The sequence below is a fragment of the Hydra vulgaris genome, chromosome 05, assembly GCF_038396675.1.
Source record: "Hydra vulgaris chromosome 05, alternate assembly HydraT2T_AEP".
NCBI lineage: Eukaryota > Metazoa > Cnidaria > Hydrozoa > Anthoathecata > Hydridae > Hydra > Hydra vulgaris.
This window is the reverse complement of record NC_088924.1, coordinates 12,016,795-12,037,959: the sequence shown is the minus strand read 5'-3', so window position 1 is coordinate 12,037,959 and position 21,165 is coordinate 12,016,795. Positions and strand designations below refer to the sequence as shown.

General features: G+C 29.5%; 1 protein-coding gene across 2 annotated transcripts in view; it reads right to left on the bottom strand.

Annotated features, from left to right (window-relative positions):
• LOC136071859 (nephrocystin-3-like) overlaps positions 1 to 21,165 on the bottom strand; it is an 82,762-nt gene that overhangs the window by 56,431 nt on the left and 5,166 nt on the right. For both annotated transcript variants that reach the window (XR_010638539.1, XM_065797385.1), the window contains exons 4-7: positions 20,663 to 20,793; positions 20,179 to 20,265; positions 14,239 to 14,312; positions 9,696 to 9,758 (exon numbers count right to left, since the gene is read on the bottom strand). Coding sequence is in view for 1 of the 2 variants with exons in the window: in XM_065797385.1 (XP_065653457.1) it covers positions 9,696 to 9,758; positions 14,239 to 14,312; positions 20,179 to 20,265; positions 20,663 to 20,793 (355 nt within the window). In the remaining variant the exon portion in view is untranslated. The remainder of the gene's footprint in view (positions 1 to 9,695; positions 9,759 to 14,238; positions 14,313 to 20,178; positions 20,266 to 20,662; positions 20,794 to 21,165) is intronic.

Below are 21,165 nucleotides of genomic sequence, written 5' to 3'. Positions count from 1 at the left end.
CAGGATTTCTTTTAACTGAATGGGATGGTTTTGATTTGTGGTTGAAAAAACACTATATAATTAAAAGGGGATATCATGGAGTTGGATGGGATGGTAATAATGCAAATAAAATTTTAAAATTGATTAATGAACTTCAACTTGAAGTGCAATTTAACTTCAAGTGCAATTTAAATTCAACTTGAAGTGCAATTTAAAGTACCATATCTACTTCCTGCAATCCAAAGCTTAAGAACTTTTAAATCTGTAAAAGAAGCTTGTTTTGAAAGAAATCTCGATTCTGACTCAGAACACAAAATATCATTGCTTAAAGATGCTTTTTTAACGGGTGATGCGGAAGTTATCGGACAAAATAAGAACGTCAATAACTTATTTATAAATAAAAAAGCAAACTACTATTATATTTTTTTTAAATAAAGCATTTATCTTTTAATAAAAATATATTATTTTTTATATGAAAAAACACCACCATCTGCAATTGATCTCAATTTTGCTCTGACGCCTTTCATATGCGACTGTAAAAAGTTTAAATCAATTTCTTGTAGTTTTAGTTTAATGCGATCAATCAAAACTTGCTCTGTTGAAGCTTGCCAATCTCCCTCGTAAACCTTCTGTGCCAAATGTCCCCTCGTAAACCTTCTGTGCCAAAAATTTTCAATTGGTCGTGCTTGAGGCACATTTGGGGGATTGGATTCTTTATCAATGTAATAGACATATTGGTCTATCCAATTTAGAGAATCTTTAGAATAATGAGAACTTGCTAAATCTGGCCAAAATAAATAGTTAAAGTCTCCGTGATACTTGTGAATAAATGGAAAAAGTTATTTTTCTAAATATTCATTAATATAGATTGATGAATTGATCGCTACAGCCTTTGAAGTGCGAAACAATGGCTCGGACATACCACTGTCAGATATGGCTATCCACATTAATAATTTTTTTGGAAATTTCTCTTTTCCTATAAAACGAACACTTTCTGGGGATGTCTTTTTGTTGTTTGTGTAGTATCCAGAATTTCCAGGCATGTTGTCCCCTTCAAAACAAAAGTATTTTTCGTCATCGATGACTAGAAGCGATTTTGTGTTATAGAGTTGGTTAACTAGTTTCCTGCTTCTTTTCTTTGCCTTTATTTGTTGTTCTATAGTGTATTTTGGAGTCTTTTCACGTTTTCTATATTTAATATTCATTTTTTTTAACTGACGACCAATTGTCGATTGATATACACCGAATTTAATACCAATTTTTCTCTGACTGACCCCTTTTCGATTGTTGACAAGTCTCGTTAATTCGGCTTTCTTTTCTCTAGTCCAGGATGTTGGACGACCAGGGTGCTTTCTATCAGAAAACGATTGAACAGTTTCAAGTCTTTTTAGGTTATCATATATTGTACTTCGAGCAAATCCTTCCTTTTCAAAATGATTTACGATTTTTTTTTTTTTATATTAGATTTTTTTACAAAAAACATTTTTAGTCGCTTTCGAAAAGAGACTCGTTCAGCTGCATTTAACCTCATTTTAAATAATTGTGTTTCAAATAATAAAGTTTATATTTTATAGAATGTTTATGCCTACGCATAAAACCACAAAAACTGATTATTATGCTCAAATAATGAAATTAGGATTTTTCCGATAATTTCCGCATCACCCGTTATGCTTACAAGAAACAGCTTTTTCTCTGGGAAAAATCCATATTATATGCTGCCATGTTTTTCCTATTGTAAATCATGCGGGATATGGCTTGTCAAAGTATGCAGAACAGCTTGGTGAGGCGATTCGTGCAAAGTTTAAACCTACATGGCAAAGATATAAACGTAATATAGATCATAAAGATTATGGAGATAGATTGAAAACTGCTGTTGTTGATTTTGGAATTAAAAGATTATAATATTGTATAGTTATAGGAATTATACTTTGTAAAAATTTTCATTTTCATTTTATTGTAAAGTAAAGCTGTCTTAGAAACCCACAATGGGCATGGGGTGTCTTACACCCCATGCCCACCTGTGTTAAATAGGTTTTCAAAAAAAACTTTTTTACTGACCTAAACTAAATCAAAATTAATCAATAGATTTCAAATTTCATCCAAAAATACTTTGGCATTCAGGGTTTATGGACATATAAAAGTAACAACCTCCTCATTTTTGTTGATGGGGGAAGGGGTTCAGAGTTTTGTGTTTTTTCTACTAGTAAGTAAAACTAATTTTAAAAATGATTAAATTATGTTAGTATAATAAAAACAATACTTTATCAGTAAAAAAATCCCAGGTGACACTCCATCAAACCTAATATGCCTTCTGGTCCACAGTGATTTAATTGCTTTGACTTTTCGACGACAATAAAATGTAGCTTAATTGTTAAAGTTGCGAAATTGTTGTCAAAAGAGACATTTTTTTTACCATAAAAGTTTATTTTTATGGTAAAAAAATGTCTCTTTCAACTACGAGATAAAGATATATATATTTATATGGATATATACAGGGTGTGGGAAAAGTTCCCGCACAAAAGTATAATTTTAAAAAATTATTTGTATGGTGTTTTCTTTCAATATATAGTGTGTTTTTAGTATTCTTTTGTATTCTTTTAGTATTTTTTAATATTATTTTGTTTTAAATTAAAGTGTAACTTGTTTCTCGTCTTGTACAGGAACTTTTGCTGTTTATATTTTTGTACGGGAACTTTTTCTGCACCCTGCAGATAGATTTATCTATATAAATATATAGATATATAGATACATGCTTTGACTTTTCAATGACAATAAAATGTAGCTTAATTGTTAAAGTTACAAAATTGTTGTCAAAAGAAACTTTTTTTACCATAAAAGTCTCTTTCTACGAGATAAAGATATATATACATATTTATATAGATATACAGATATATATATATATATATATATATATATATATATATATATATATATATATATATATATATATATATATATATATATATATATATATATATATATATACACACACACACACACACACACACACACACACACACACACACATATATATATATATATATATACATAAAATTCAAAGTGTTCCTAACCACTCTCCACAAGCCTAACTTTGCTCTGTGGCTGCCATGATTTCTGTGTCAAACATACATAAATGAGTAAGGGCAGTAGCATTAAATATATTAATATATAACAGATTAGTTACCATGAATAATTAATAAATTTTTGTTTACTAAATTGATAAGTGAAATATTATTATTTTATCAGTCAGATATTGAGGCCTTGAAACAACTGTTATTGTTTTTAAAATAAAGTGAACATTGAACAATTGGAAATAACAATTTATAAACAGCAATCATATGACAATATTTACTCTTCAGTATTTTTTATATCCACAGGCAGGTACTTTAGTACATAATGGCAGCTGCAACAAGAAGCTGTGCTGAAGTTTGGCTTGCTAGCAAGGCTACAAACTAATTTCTTTAGCAAGATTGGCTACAAACAGTGATGCCATCTGCTGCCTCCATTTTTACCACCTCGAAGAACACCTCACTGTAAAGGACAGTATTAGTCGCACAATTAAAGATATTAATATGATTTGAGGAAAAGTAAGAACTCCAACTCAGAGTATTGATTCTGGTGAAAGAAAACTCAGACAGCTCTGAAGAGTCACAGCTCTAAGCACGTGTGGCGCAGGCTTCAACAGTCTTGAAACGTTGATGACCCAAAGAACATTTTGTCTCCTCAAAGTGGTTAGTATCACAGGAAAAAAGGAAACCAAGAGTTTCCTGTTCTGGTTTTTCCAGAAACCTGGGAATCAGATGCTTGCTATCAAAATTTGAAGGATCGAGTCAACAAGTTGAAGGTTGTCAATGATAGCACAGAACGTGGCATTGCTCTTATCTAGAAATAAAATGAAACTCTCACCAAAAATGAGGATCAAAAACAGTTTCTGCTTCATTTGGTCCATGCACATTGCCAGATTTGCCCATCCTCCTCTAAGGCAGCCACGATAGAAAATGATTTTGAGAAAGATTTTGAAGAGTTAGAATAAACTTTTTACTTTGTACATCGCACTTATAATGTCATACTTTTGAAATCAGTATTATAACAATAACAATCAGTAATTTTTTCTAATTAATTATCATTAGGACCTAATGATCATTGATCATCTTAGATGTTTCATTTGCTCGATTAATTGACACATAGTGTTACATTTTTTATTTAAAATATTAAACATTAAAATATGAAAATATCAAATGAAATTTTTTTGAACTTTTGATCATATACTTGAAAAGTCAACATTTTTATTAAACCTGAAGCAAAAACCAAAAGTCTGTCATGGTGCCCCACACTCACCAACAAATTTTGCATTTAGCATTGCAAAGTTCTTTAAGTGCTGTATTTATGATGTCTAATATTTTTTATAATGTACCTATTGCTTTAGATCAAAGCGATGCAGTTTTATTAAATTAAATTTGCAAAAAGTTGTCTTATGAAGTAGATTCTTTCTGTATAAAGAAAACCTGCATTCATCTTAAGCAAAATTAATTCAAAACAATATGTTGTGTACTCAAAACAATATGTCATGTAAAAATTTTTGCTTCCAGTATTATAAAACAATTTTTTTTTTCAACATTATCGTATTTTTGTCTATAACTATGAATAAAAATATGCTAATATTTAAATTTGTTTTAATTCTTAAATATATATATATTAAATTTTCAATTTTAAATTTTGCATTTTTAAAATGTCAATTTGTATTAAATTTAAAATTTTAAATATTGCAAGAATAAAAACCTAGCAATACAAGCAATTTTATGCAAAAGCTACTAAAGTTTCTTTTTACAAAAATCTTCACTGTATTCGTTGAAATAACCTATACTTTGTGCACATTTTTGATGTTTACAAAGAATTTTTTCTAGTAAAATGAAATAAAAAAGGGAAACAAAAGCATTACAGCTTTAAACAGGAGAAACATCAGGCAAAAAAATAAAATAAAATCAAACATTATTTTTTACATAAACTTATAAACCAGAATGCAGAGTCCCAAAAAGGACTCCTGATTTGAGTCATAAAATAGTTACTCCAGATTTGAGTCACAAAATGGTCATATATTTAGTATAAATATAAATACCAAAACTTATATGCTAAATATAAGAAAGTTATTTTTTTCAAACAAGTCTTGTAAGCATAAGTTCAGACATTGCAAGCGCTAAACTTTCATTACATATTTATTTTAACTTGTTTCAACGTACTAAAAAATTTAATTTTAAAAAGCCATGAGAAAAATTCATATTAAAACAACTAAGGGGTCTTCTACAAATGTCACGCTTTAGGGGAGGGGGGAAGGGTAGGCAATTTTGTGACGATTTGTGACGCAACATCTTTTTATTTTTTTAGTTTTAAATCTAGAGAAGACTTTCTTTTAATTAAAAGAGTATTGGACTAAACCAAAATCCTCAGTTGATGTATCTACATAAAGGTGGGCTGAAAGTATTGTAAAAAAAAAATTTGCAAATCTATAATTGGCAGGGGGTGGAATAGTTGCTCCATAGTAGCATTAGTGAAATCAAAAAAATAGAGCTCATAAATTTGTTGGTTTTGGGGTGCCCTCAACACTCTTGAAACATCACCAATTTTAAACAATTTTGTAATTTTCTGACATTTTACATACAACTGAGCAATGTTTAACTTAGTTACTTAAAATACTTGTACTACACAGTACACAAGTACACACTACACATGCAAATAAAATGTTAAAGTCTGTATAGTGCTTTGTTGTCAAACGTTTTCATTTTCTTTTTGGATTCAATACCAGAACGGATAAATTCGTCTCGTTACTCAGTGCAAACCGCCGCCGATGCGGCAGTTTGCACTGAGTCATTAGACAAATATCACTCAGTTGCACTCAGTCATTAGACAAATATGTCGCCCGGTGGCTTGGGTGTGGCAGGGAAATTGTGGCAGGCTCCTAATAAGCTGGTTGTTCCTGTTCTTAACGCAGTCTTGTAGCTCTGATTCAGCTAGGTGTTTTGTCATCGGAGGTTCGCAGCGGTCTTCGTTGTTCCAGTTTACCAGGTCAATGTAATCTCTGGCATTGAAGTTTAAACTTAAAACTTGAAATTGTTGCAGTGTTTCTGAAACGGTCTCCTTCCATGCAGCAAGTATCTGTCTGTAGCCCAGCTCTCTGATGTGATCTCTTTCATCAGCTAACATTGCCAACATGATGTTCTCAGAATGGCAAAAGTAACCATTTCTGGCAATTACGGGATCAACAATCACTTTGAGTTCCGGTTTCATGTATCTGGAAAACTGTATTAGTCTCCACGTATGTTTCAATCCTTCCGTGCACGCCGACCTGACTTTAATGTGGAACCATAGCGGTGCATACACAGTCATGACATATGTGACAAGTTCCACAAGATTCTCGGAAGGAATAGCTGTCACTACATATAACCGAAGCAGCCTGTTAGCGATAGTAAACCATCTTGAATGTACCACCGGCCCGGGCTTTTGCAACGCAAGATCTTTAAGACATTGCCCAGTCTCTACTGCTTTACACATGTTGAACAAGTATTTTTGATCCGTGCTCAAGTCAGCACAATCCACAGGAGGACAGTTGTCAAACTTTATCGCCAAAAATGGTACAACGGGCAATTCTTCACATGTCGGCAGTAAACTTCCAATGGGTCCATAAAACAATTTTGGACCACTCGTAACTCCATCAAGATGAGTAATCAGATGCCTCAGCGGTAATTCATTTGCATGCAATAAGCGGTCTGGGGACGCTTTTCTTGCAAACGGATCACACCTCGGTGTGTTCCAGTATTGACATTAGTACCATCACACCCAATAGCCATTAGATCCTCTGTTTTGACTTTATTCTCCTTTAGAAAGTCCCAGATACCTGTAGTTATGCTCTCGACTCCTCCACTTGAAGGTGTAATGTGGCCTAGGTACTCTGAATTTGGCTCGCAAATTAGACACACATGTTCTTCTACAATAATCCATGATTTTTGTTACCTTTTCTAGTTTGCACTCTGGTCTTATCTTTGCGGCCATCGAAATATTTCGGTTTTTGTTGGAATTCCTGGGTTTATAATTGCTTTCTGACTTTCCGCCATTCTCTGCCAAGTTTATTCTTGTCTATACCATTGATGTGTCCCCAGCTATTGTCAGTCCCACATCTTGCAATGTTGCACTGACAATAGCTGCTGCACAACGACCTGGAACTTTATATCTGTCACACATCTTAGCTACATTTGGTAGTTCTAGTCACATTTGTTTCTTGTGCTGCTTGTTATCAATATCCAATACTTTACTGTCAGTAGTGTCAGCGGTAACACTGAAATCCAGATCCATTGCATCCATTCTTGAGTCGTCCTCATCAGACGTTGCCGAAACATTTACATCGTCAACTTGTTTATCAATTTTGATGCATTTGCAATGTTTTTCCATGAAATCATCAACTCGTCTTTGGCATTTTTGTTGTAACACGAGTTTCTTTGTAGTTCTTACATCAACGCCGCCGATCATCATTTTTCGTTGATTTCGTTGGTCCGTAAAGAAGCGTCTCTCTGCAGGCGACACCTTATGCTCAAGTTTGCATCTGCAACTTAGAAAATCAATACATTTGCAGATTGCAATATCAAATAGTTGCAGATCTGTTTCAGTAGCAAATCTTTTAAGTCGCTCGGTGTATGCCGGATCACATTGTCTGGATTTATATAGTTTTAGCAAGTTTCTGTAATTGCTGTGGAGCATTCTGATTTTCTCAACAATTCTCTTGTGTGATATTACCTGGATTGATGCTTTGATCCATATATGCTCGATATGTTGCGCTGTTCTTTCTGCGACTGTGGAAACTGCAGGATCCGAAGCACTGTCTGTCAATTTCATCTCTTGTTGTATCTGCAAAAAAGTTCGCATTGTATCCAACTTTGTTGACAGCTGGGTCTCTTTGGCTCTGGACGGATAACCAAAAACCGGACAGCATTGGGAATTTCTTGTCGGCTTCTTCGATGCGCTGCGGGGTGTAGTATTTCACTTTTCCGTTTCCTGAAAACATAAACAACATGAACTCAGTTATTGCAGAGAAGCAGCCAATGCGTGTAAACCTAAACCCTAACCCCAACTTTAACTTTAACTTTAACCCTAACTCTTCTCAAGTTAGCATGATTTGCTAAGTTATGTCACGTAATAAAAATAGGGTTACGGTTGTGTAATAATGCAATAATGTAATAAATATAGTCTTACTGCTTACCTGAGCATTAGTCAGATTCTTTAGTTTGCTACTGGGTGTCATAATAACTTCCGACATTCTTTGTTTTGCTGAAAAGTACATTAAGTTAATATAGTATTTACTTTATTTTTGTTATGAATGAGTGATAATAGAGAAAGCAAAGAATATTTACAACAGTCTGTTGCATTACCTAACTATCTGACTCTGTTTCACTGCCCTTAATTATAATTATGGTTGCTTTTGGTAGTACTTCATTGGAAGCTATACCATTTTAAATCCAAATTGGGCCATTTAACAGTCATAAAATTGGGATGCCCTGGGGCACCACAAGATGACTTCAAAATATTTTGCACAATAACTAACAAGGTCATGGAGCAACTATTGCATGCCCTGCCATTTCTTAGTTTTCAAGACAGTTTTTTCAGCCCACCTTAATCTACATGTTGATTGTAAAATCAACATGTAGATACGTCAACTTTTTATGGTCCAAGTGCGGAACTTTATTTAGTTGGTGCACAAAAGTGTGCAGCAACAAAAAAAACAACCTTTGTGCACTAACTAAAAAAAATTAAAATAATATCAATACCGAGAGGTGAACCTGGAACACCAACATCGCATGTCATGAAAAAATTGTATTCATAAAATAATATTTTTGAATGTATAATATGTTGTTATGCGTTAAAATGTATTATATATTATTTTGCATGTATTATATATTGGAAAAATAGCTTTTTAAAATTGGTATCATGTTTAGGATAGCGATGTTAATTTATACAATTTTACACAGAACTATTGTGGTGGAAGAAAAACATTAAAAAGACTGAAAAGTACTAATTAATTAACTCAAAGAAGCTCAGAAAATTATAAAGATTATTATATTTAAAATCGTTTTGTATTTTGTACTTGTATTTCCACTCCATAAAACTGTTGCATAACATTGGGGGGAAAGGGGGTCAATTAAGTGTTACAATGTGTTACGAGGGGGAGAGGGAGGGGATCATAAAATACCAAAAACTGCGTGACATAATTTATGGACAACCCCTAACAAGTTTTTCTGTAACATTAGAAAGTTTTAAGTGTAAGAAATAAATGCCTCATAAGCAAGAGGTTCCAAGTTTGATCCCAACTTTGTCCCTGTTAGTACCGCGCTCAACTTTTTTTTCTGCACAGCGGCCTTGTTCGTCAAGGTTCATGTTTTGGAGTTATAGAGCTTTTAACCTCAATTATAATAGTCTTCTCAACTGTAGTGGCTTTCTTAGCCTTGAGGAGGTGAATTAACATAAAAAATAAAAATAAATAAAAAACAGGGTAGCACTATGTAAATTTGCTATACAAGTGTATAAAATACACAATGCGAAATGCTTTATCAAAATATATATATAAATAATATATATATATATATATATATATATATATATATATATATATATATATATATATATATATAACTTTAAAATCAAACTTTCATAAACTAAACATAATGCAAATGTACCTAATTTCACCAACTATGATGCAAATCTTCTCTGATGCCAAGAACTCTTGCATTAATGATTGACTAAAATTTTGAAAACAAAAAAAACTCTTACTGTTCTATAAAAAAAAAATTATGAATGCAACTTGGGCTCACAATACATAACCTTTATTATTAGTTACATGGTGTATTAAAATTTAATTTTCATTTTAAGGTTCAAAAGACCAGTGTTTGAGTTTTTAAATACATTCATTAGGTGCAAATGAATTAGACACTTCTTCCTATAAAATCATTGTTTTATTTTTAAATTAGACACTCCTTCGATTAAAATTATTGGATGATTTTTAAATTATATCAAGATTGTATTGTAAGATTGATTGTATTGTTACTATAAGCTTTTTTTTCATGTAAAATAGATGTAAGTTATATATCCCCTTACTTTTATCACATCTACGATATTCAACAGAAGGCTGAATCAAACAACAAATTGTGATACTTCCAACAAGAATTTTTGCCTAGAACATATGTAACATTTTGGGTAGAACATCTATGCAACATCTTAGGAAGGAGTGTTTTAATTTAAAAAATGCTAACTTATGCTTTGACTCAAAAATTTCAACTAAAACAAGAATCCTTTACTATTTTAAAAATTTTCAAAAACTGCACTATTGCCCTAGTTCTACCTTAATATCCTTTCTGGAGAACATTTTAAGTTTTCAGCTAGTCATCAAATTTACGTAGAAAAAATTAAGCAGATACAGCCATTTTTCAAAATGCCATAAGGTAAAAAAATCATAAAGTTTTTAACAAAATAAGCTAATTTTTGAACAATAATAAAAAAAATTCATAAAAATTATTAGTTTCAAAAAACTTTTAATAAAGAGTTTCTCCTATTGAATTTTTTTTAGTTGTGGTTTTCTTGAATTACATAAAAAAACATCTTAAGGGGTTTTGAAAAAACAATTGCAGATATCTCAAATCACTCTAAGCAGAAGGTATCTGAACTCTGCTTTAGGTAGAGAGTTCTTGAATGTTTATTGTTTAAAATGTTTGTATTTATATTGCTTTGCATATAGAATTTTTTTGGAGATATTCTCCCCACTATATTTTTAATATTAATAACTTTCAATAGTATTTAATTTTCACATTCTCAACCCTTCACACCATAGGCATGCTCTTTTTTCTATATAGCCTGACAGACCAAACTCAGCATTTGGGCACCCTAAACCAAATGCTGAATAAAATTTTATCTTTCAAAATGAATTTTCTTATATTAATCTTAAGATATGGTTTGATTAAAGAATATTATCAATATTATAATATTTGATAATATTCTTTAATCAAACCATATTTTAAGATATGGTTTGACTAAACACCACTATTCATTTAGATTGCAGAAATTGATTATTACTTTAAAAAAGGATCCTCCACAGTCCATCAATATTTGTACTAATGCAAAATAGAAGTAAAGAGCACATTTATTTATTAAATAGAGGTCAAAATTTATTTATTAAATCCACTATAAAAGATATCTCTTAGACAAAAAAAAAAAGATTTCTTTTCTCATTCACTGTTTAGGAAAACCTTAAGTAAAAATACTTGAATAAATAACTGCCATTATTTTATTATTTTTTTAATTTTTACTTTTTTAGACATTAAAAATACTCTTCACGCTCAATAACCTGTAAAAGGATTAGGAAAACTGTTAATGCAAAAACAAAAAAATGAAAAGATAAAAATGAATTTTCATTAATATATTAATTAATTTAGGATTGTTGCACAATTTTACAAAATATATTATATAACTATGATTGCATATTGTAGTACTATATCTAGCCATTAAAAACAATGACACTTTATTCATTGTAGAGTATCTCGCTTTTTACATATAATATGCCCATTCAAAATTTAAAAACATTCTAAAAAAGCACTTTTGTAACTGATATTTATAAATTACCTTTTTTACATATAAAAATATCAAATTGATTTCTCAAAATTATTTAATTCTCCTAAAATGTTAGGTTTTAATGCAGTCTTTTTCCCATATCTTTCTGAAAACCCTTAATGAAGAGTAGAAGTTAACTGTTCGGTTTTGTTAATAAAAAGTACCAATACAACTTGAAATTGCTTTATAACTTATACATGCTTACTTGCTTGAACTTGCTTACTTGCTGTAATTATCATTAATTTACCTTGTTAGCAAGATATCAAACAATTATGAATATCAAGTTTCTGGCAGTTGATAAAAAAAACTTTTTTGAAAGGCAGAATTTTATATTTTACTTTGAAAAATGTGTTTAGCTTATAAAAAACTTATAAAAGACTTATAAAAAGAAAAACTAAGTTTTTTACAGCAATTACAATAGAAAATTATGTCCATGTCAAGGTGATAACATTAGGCAGCATTGTTAAAAATATCTTATTTGGACACGACTGTGTAAAAAAAATTCCACAATTATGACCGTTTTCAAAAACATTTTCAGCATTATACACAAGCATTTACAGCTTTACTTAATTTTTCATAAAATATTTGAACCTTCAAAATAAACAATACTAATCTTGGTTTTCATCATAACAATAAAAAAACTTTTCAAAGTTTTTATAATTAGTACCAATCTTAGTATAAAAAAATCCACAATTCTTAACTTAAAGATTTTCTTTACCATTTAAGGAACTAACTTTCTTTTTAGAAAATTTTTTTTTCTTTGGGAAAATATCTAATCTAGCAGAGATTACACATAATTTTATCAACAAATTTCTAGCATTCCATCTTGAGTCAAATAACTTACTATTACAATACGTTTACAAAACGGTTTTCGATTCTCTCACTCTACCTCAGACTTGCTAACTGCTGTGAGTTAAAGATTTTATCGTACACTAGATGGAGGCGGAGAGGCTAGAGCTATTGCTCTTGACATATCTAAAGCTTTTGACAAAGTTTGGCAGGCTGCTCTTCTCCATAAGCTTGTTTCGTATGGTGTATTTGGGAAAGTTTTTGAGATTATTAAATTGTTTCTTTCTAACTGCTTTATCAAATCCATCTCAAAGGTCAACACCCTTCTTCATTTGCAGTAGATTCTGGGGTACCTCGAGGTTTTAACCTTGGTCTTGTTTTTTTTTTATCTACATTAATGATCTTCCTGACAACCTTACATCTAAAGTAGCTCTTTTTGCTGATCACGCTTTTTGCTTTATGGTCTCACTTAGTCCTCTTTTTTATGTCTTCTTGGGTTATCGTTAACTACTGACGTTTTGTGGAATCCATATATACAATCAATTGCTAAATTAGCATCTAAGGTTGCTTCTCTCTATTGTGTTCACCATTTTCTTACTCCTGATTCCATTCTCTACCTCTAAAAATCTCTTATTTGTCCAAATATGACAACAGTATTCCTGTATGGAATACTGTTGTCATATTTGGGCTCTTTCTTTTAATTATGCTTTTTTTCTTCTTGACAAGGTCCAAAAACGCATTCTAAACATTTTTTAGAGTCGCTCTATCTGCCAAGCTAGAGCCTCTCTCTCATTTCCATAAAGTTGCATCTCTTTCTCTTTTCTACAAATACTACATGGTCACTGCTCAAAGGAGCTATCATCTCTAGTTCCATCAACTAAAACTCAATCTCGCTCAACTTGTCATTCAGCAAAGCCACATTTTTCATTGTATCTGTCCCTGCATGCACTAAAAACTTTTACTTGTCTAGTTTTTTTTCTTGCCCTTTAACCCTTTGGAACTCTCTTCTTTCTTCATGTTTTCCTAACTCATACAACCTACAACTTTTCAATTCATCTGTCAACCGGTATGTCATGTGGTAGTGGTGCAGTGTTAAAGCGAGAGGTTCCGAGTTCGATCTCCACCATGCCCCTGGTAGTACCGTGCTCAACTTGTTTCTCGGCGCAGCGGCCTTGTTCATCAAGGTTTGTGTTTCAGAGTTATAGAGTTGAGAGAGGTTTATAACCACCATTAAGTAGCCTCCTCATCTGTAGTGCCCTTCTTAGCCTTGAGGAGCTGAATAACAGAAAGAAGAAGAAAAAAAACGTTTCCTTGCTCTATAACTCAATTCTTTTTTATTCTAGTATCTCCCATCTTAATAGTGGTTGCTTGCAGCCTTGTTGGTAGGAAATCAGAATTTAAAAAAATCATCAAGAGATCTTTCTTTTATATTGAGAAGACATCTGAGCCAACCAAGCAAAGATTACACACAATTTTCAAGAGATATTGAAAGTAGATTACCATAAGACTGGTGTTTATTTCACTAATAGTTGATAAGTACTTTTCCTTCTAAATATCCCTTTTCTTTAGATTTTAAATCTTTTGTTTTCTACAAAGTTGTGTGAAAAAATATTTCACTGGTTAAAATAATGTTCAAAGTGTTTTCATTTTTAGTTCCTGAAAAAATTTTTTTGAAAAAACCAGATATGTATATCAAGTTAATAAGTAATTGAAACATGTTACATAACGATAAAAATGATTTTAAATAAAATTTAAAAAATCATTTTATTTTAATGTATATTTTTATTTTATTTGTATATTTAGCACACACACACACACATTAGAAGTTACCTATTATCTAGAGATGTTAATAGCAGAAAAATGTCACTATGCTTCATAAATTCAAGACGAACCGATTCTTCATTCTAGACAAGAAACTTTAATTATAATAAAATAGTTTCTACAACTACTAGCAAAAATGTTGGGAGGTGTATAGAAATTGAAGTTGTTGGGAGGTGTATAGAAATTGAAGTTGTTGGGAGGTGTATAGAAATTGAAGTTGATGTAATGAGGGCTAGAGTTCTCATTCACCAAAATAAAAATAATTCTATTAGAAAATATAACTTTAATAAAAGTTTTTTTACCATTTATATACATTTTGTATACTTTTACCTTTTTTGATAAATAAACTTAGTAACAAATATTATACTCTCTGACTATCTGTATAAAACAGATCCAAAAAAATCAGAAATAAAATATAGTTAGTCATCTGTTATTTATTATGTTTATTAATTTTTTAATTTATATTTTATTTACTTTTATTTTACCTATTTTCATTAATAAACATAAAAAAAAAACAAAAAAAAAATGGACCAAACCAAAAAAATGGACACAAAAAAGTCAGCATATGCAATCATGTTGTATATATGATAAGTGGAACCAAAATAAAACTATTGATAAACGCTAAGAAGAGAAAATTTGATATGAATCAAAATTTTGGGTACAAAAAAAAAATGACATTAAATAAATATAGACGACAAACTTATGATGGAGCAAATGTTGGGGCTTACAATGGTGTTCAGTCACTTTTTAAACAAAATAAACCTAAAGCTATATACCTACATTGTGCAGCTCATAATTCAAATCTAGTTATAACTGTGAAAAGTTGCCACGAAATTTTGACAGATTTTGCAACTCTAGAAAGCATTTATGCATTTTTTGGCAATAGTGTAAAAAGGTGGGATCTATTATCACAATTTACTGGTGAGTCTCAGATTACACTTAAAAGATTGAATCCAACTCACTGGGCTGGAACGTACATTTTAAATTTGTCAGTTAAGCCTCGCTTTGTGGTATAATGAAAGTGCTTGCCCAATTATCCTTAAGAAGTAAGAAAAAAAAAAGAACGTGAAGAAGCATCTAGGCTTCAGAAAACAATGATTTACCATCAAAATTGTTACAAACAAAAAATTTAAATTTCATGACAGCCACCGAATCATTACAAACTGCAAGAAAACATTTAAAACAATTTAGAAACTTGTATTAATCAGCAAAAGACGAAACTATTCAAATGGCGGCCAAATAGAATATTAATCCAACTTTTCTTGAAAAAGGCAAAAAATTATTAAAAAACATTTTGATGAACTAATGAGCAATCATCGTTTTGATAATGTAGATCACATCTTTCGCATAAAAGTATTAAGTAAAGTTTCAGATGTAGTTATAAGTCAAATTGACAACAAATTTACAAATTATTAATTCATTTAAATCATTTAAAAATTAATCATTTAAATACAACTAAATCATTTTAAAAACAGGATTACCAAATCATTTTAAAATACAGAACTACTAAATAACTTTTAAAAAAATTTTCAATAATGATTATACTTTAATAACATTATAGAGTTAGTTAAAAATTACTAAAAAATTAAAAATTAGTTGATAAATTGCTTTTTTTCAAATTAAAAAAAAAATGAATTAATTATATACATTATTTTACTGTAGACCAATAAGTGTAAAATTGTATGACATGGTATATAAAAACAGAACTCAGATATTGAAAAAAATAAAACAGATATTAAACAAAACAATCATAAAAAAAGCAGGGCATAGAGGTTATGCTAGAGATATAGTTCAGGATGCCATTTAAAAATAAAATTCCAAAACAGTAAAACATACTAGACAACTGACGCAAGTAATATTGTACCTATTACACTTTACCGACTACCTACATTACAACTGATTATGAAAAAAAATCTGTTAAACAATTTTTTCAAATCGAGAATTAATAAATATACCACCAGCTTCATAATATATGAATGATTTTAAATAGATGACTACAAAACTGTTTGTTGTTTGTTGTGGAAAAAATCAGAGAGCAAACCAAACAAAACAATAAGGGTTGAAACATCAAGTCAACAAGTTCATAATTTATTATAAAATAATAATTTTGAAGTGTTATCAATTGATTCCAAAACAAATTGCCAACATTGAACTTTCAATTTTGATGTTGGGAACTTTTTTCTACTCTGCTAAGAGAAAAAATTAATTAATGCCTTGATAGTGATTTTTACTGAGTTAGTGAATAATCTTGCCATATATCTGATATTATAAATTATCAGTGTTAATATAAAGAAATGTGTACATATGCTGATAAACTAATGCTAAGAAACCAGTTTTTAAAAAGTTTTAAAGCCAATTCAAAACTAATTCACAATAAATAGTAATTTGAAATAAGTTTTTCAAAGATTTGTACTAAAAACAAAAATGGTGCATTTCATTTCAAAAGATTACAGAGTGCATACATCTAAACAAAAAACCTAATTTTACTGGGGATGGAATGGGACAAAACATTTAATTAACGTTATGTTTATGTTGAAGTTCAATAACTCTAAATGTTTGCTTTAATAATGACATTTTCATTAGCAATGTTGAGCATGTTTTTATGTTGTAGGAATGTAATTTATCTTTATTTTTGTTATCATGTTGCAAAGATTTATATTTTCCCTAATTTTTTATTATCATATTGCAAAGAATGATGTTCATCTTTTTGTTTGAATGATTTTTTTGCATACTTGAATAAAGACTAAAGTAACATGAATAACTTTTAATATACTTCAAGCAATTGGTTGATTGTATTTCCTTATTTAATCATAATATATTATTGGGGCTTGAAATGACCCATCATTGACTAGTTAAATCAGGGTTGCATGGTTTTAACCAAATGGTTTAAACCATGGTCTAAACCAATTAAAAAAATGTTGGTTTAAACCAATTCAATGTTTTTTTAAAAAGATTTGAACTTACAACAGGAAACTAAAAGAGGGTTATGTTCACAAATAAAACTAATCTTCAATATAGATGATTTTTTTTGAATCCATGAGTTTTGTTTTTGTTTTTTCATAAAATAGAGTTCTCAGTGTTATTATAGAACAGAGCAGTAATAAATTAGTAATAACACTTATTTATCTGTTCTCTTCTACAGGGTATTTCTGCTTCAATAGGTTCATCAAGAAGCATTGCTTCCTGATGAACTTATTTCATCAGGAAGTTTTCTTACCGATATATATACATATATATATATATATATATATATATATATATATATATATATATATATATATATATATATATATATATATATATATATATAGATTTATATGTTTAGCAAAAGTATAACATATATATTTAGAATAATTCAATAAACTGCAATTTCATTTTAAAGGAAATTCACCATCAACATCACAACAACAAATGAAAAGGTTTCAGTCCAATTCAACATCAGCTGATAAATATTTGAAAATTGATAAGTTTTTTACACGAGCAAGCCTCAAAGAGAAAGATTTATTTGATCTACAACTTGGTAGATTTATATACAGTACAAACTCTAGCTTCAGAACAGTTGAACACAAAAAATTTAAAAACTTTATCAATATGCTTCATCCGGGATACACTCTACCTAAAAAAACTCAAATTGGAGGAGAATTATTAGATAGGGTTTACACAGGAGAAATTGAAAAATGTAATGTATTGAATAGGAAAATTGTAGCCATGTCTTTAGATGGCTGGAGTAATGTACATAATGAACTTATAGTTTGTGTCTCTGTAATTACAGATAAAAATAACATTTTAGTAGAAACAATCAACACTTCTGGTCATTCACATACTGGTGAATATCTTACACAATTAGCAAGAGAAGCAATAGATTCTGTTAGACGTAAATTTGGATCCACAGTAAAAAGCTTTGTGACTGACAATGCAGCTAATATGAAATCAATGAGACTGTCATCTGAAAAAGATACTATCATAACTTATGGGTGTGCTGCTCATATACTGAATCTTTTAGCAAATGATCTTAACATTGAAAATGTGAGCAAGCATGTTACACAAATAATAAAATATATAAGAAATTATCATCAAGCTGGAGCAATTTATAAATTAAGCGGAGGAAAAAAATTGCCACTTCCAACTGAAACTCGCTGGAATTCTGTATGTTATTCACTTGAAAAATATGTCAACAACTGGAGTATCATTTTCACAATGTTTGAAAAAAATAAAGACTTGGATCCCATGATTGGTAAAAAAGTAAGTGATATACAGATAAAGCGAAACGCAGAGGATTTATTAAAAATATTAAAACCAATTGCAGTAGCTCTAGATAAGTTGCAAAGTGATCAAACAAAAATAAGTGACACTTTTGAAATTTTTGAAGATTTAATGAAGAAAAAAAAAAATTGAATCTAGAAACCTTCAGTGATGCTCATTTACTGGCAAACACACTAGATCCTAGATATTTTGGATCTAATCTTTCTGAAAATGAAGCTGCCATGAATTTTGCAGATAAAGAGTTCAAGAATTTGTTACCAATAAAATTCAAATTAAAAACCAAATCTGCTCCATTCAATAATAGATATTTGTATAGTAAATCTGTTTTAAAAAATGTATCACCAATAGAATGGTGGAAATCTCTAAAAATTGTGGATTGTAACATAGTAGATATTGAAAGTTTATTAAATGCACCAGCTTCTAGTGCTGGAATCGAAATAATTTTTTCAACTTTTAGCCTTGTTCATTCTAAGTTAAGAAACCAATTGGGGGGTAGAAAAAGCAGCAAAGCTTGTATTCAGTGCCGTAACTAGGCAGGTGCAACAGGTGCACTTGCACAGGGCCCGTAGATGGAACTTTAAACTGACGAAAAATTATTTGTTCTATTAATAAATACTTCTATTAATTTTTTTTTTAATTTTTAAAATTTTTTTTTCCTATTAAGTAGCACTGTATTTCAATACAGTGCTACTTAATTCTATACTGCAATTTAAAATTTCTATATTCATTTCCAATTCCAAATTGTAATATTTTGGCGCGAATTCAATCAACAATATCTGGTGGGCAATAGAATAAAACGTATTGTGTGTGTAGTAATGTGGTGAATTTAAAAAATGTGTGAAGCAATTTTCATTTTTAATCAAAGCAACATAAAAAAACTTATTGTCATTATTAATGACACATTATTAATGACACATTATTACAAAATATTAATATTGCTATCCGGATATTTCTCACTCTTCCAGTTACTACTGCGTCGTGTGAGAGAAGTTTTAGTAAATTGAAATTGATTAAAAATTATTTAAGATCTACTATAGGACAAGAAAGATTATCTAATCTTTCAATAATATCTATTGAATATAACATTGTTAAAGATATTAATTATGACGACGTTATAAATGAATTTGCGCAAATGAAAGCGAGAAAAGTGCAATTTTAATAAAGAAATTTTGAAAAATAATAAATTAAAATATATTTTTTATTTACAATTTTTCCAAAAAAAAGTTAGGCTTAGGGGGCTGAAAAATGAAATTTTGCACAGGGCACTAAAAAAGCTAGTTACGGCGCTGCTTGTATTTATATATAGAACATTAAATAATGATGTATTGAATAATTTTGATGAAATATAACAGTAATATTGATAAAGAATATAGTTTACTCAAATAAAATGCATTATGCTTTTTTTTAATTTAAAAGGACAACTAAATACAGCATTTTTAAATAAAAACCTAATTTAAACCAAAAAAACCATGATTTTTTTTTTTTTTTTTTAAAAACCTATGGTTTTTGGTTTTTTTCAAAAAAAAACCAGTTTTTTTGCAACCCTGAGTTAAATCCTTTTTAAAAAGCTTTAACTATTCCAGGTAGCCAATCACAAGTATATACCAGTGATCTAATTTTTAACAAGAAACAAGAAACTCAATGTATACAATTTGTAATTGATATTAGAGCTTTTAAAACAGGTACTTTGTATTGAGATCCAGTTTCATAGCAAAAGTAGTTTAACAAATGACCATCCATTTCAAATTGCAATGCCAAATTTCGACAGCCATCCTGAAAATTAGGCAAAAAGTTTTGATATAAGAAATAATTAGCAAAATTAAATAATTAGCATTATTAAAACAATAAAAATAATAATAAAAACAATAAAAGATAAGTGCATGAGTATATTAATGATTGCAATGCAGTTTAAGAATTTATACTAACATAAAAACATCAAATATTATAGAAGACATAGAAAACATCAATTAGACGCAGAAAAATATAGAAACATTATAAAACAATAGAAAACAACTAAACAACATAAAACATAAATTAAATATAAATGCAAACACTGACTAAACATATTAAAACACAAGTTTACTATTGAAGCAAAATCATAAATAACAACAACAATGAAAAAAAAAAATTAATAATTTGTTTACAAACAATCAATAAAAAAACAACAAACTAAAATGAGTTTGGCAGCAGATTCCATATTTTTCTGATATTCTATATGAAGCACGAAAACATTTTTTAAAGGAACACCATACCATTTATTGTGTAGCTTAGACAAAAGATTTTTCAGCGTTTCACTTAAACCTTAAATAAAAAATAAATTTAGCTTTCAATTTTTTTAAAAAGTTATTGTTTCAATTTAAAGTTTTTTTAAAAGTTTTTTTCAAACGTTTCTCGTATATAATGAACATGATGAGAAAATAATAATAAAACTTTAATAAAAATTTTTATTTATTAAATAAAGGTTTTAATTTAATTACATAAAGTTAAAAAAAACAAAAACATTAAACATTCTAAAGTGTGTACATGAAATAAATGTGAAAGTAGAAAAACAACTAAAAAAAAGTACTCCTCAATTTTTATTTCGAACCAAGTAATAATTTTAATACAACAATATAAGAAGATCAAACATTAAAAAAAAATTAATTATTCCTGTGGGAATCTAATAAAATTTCA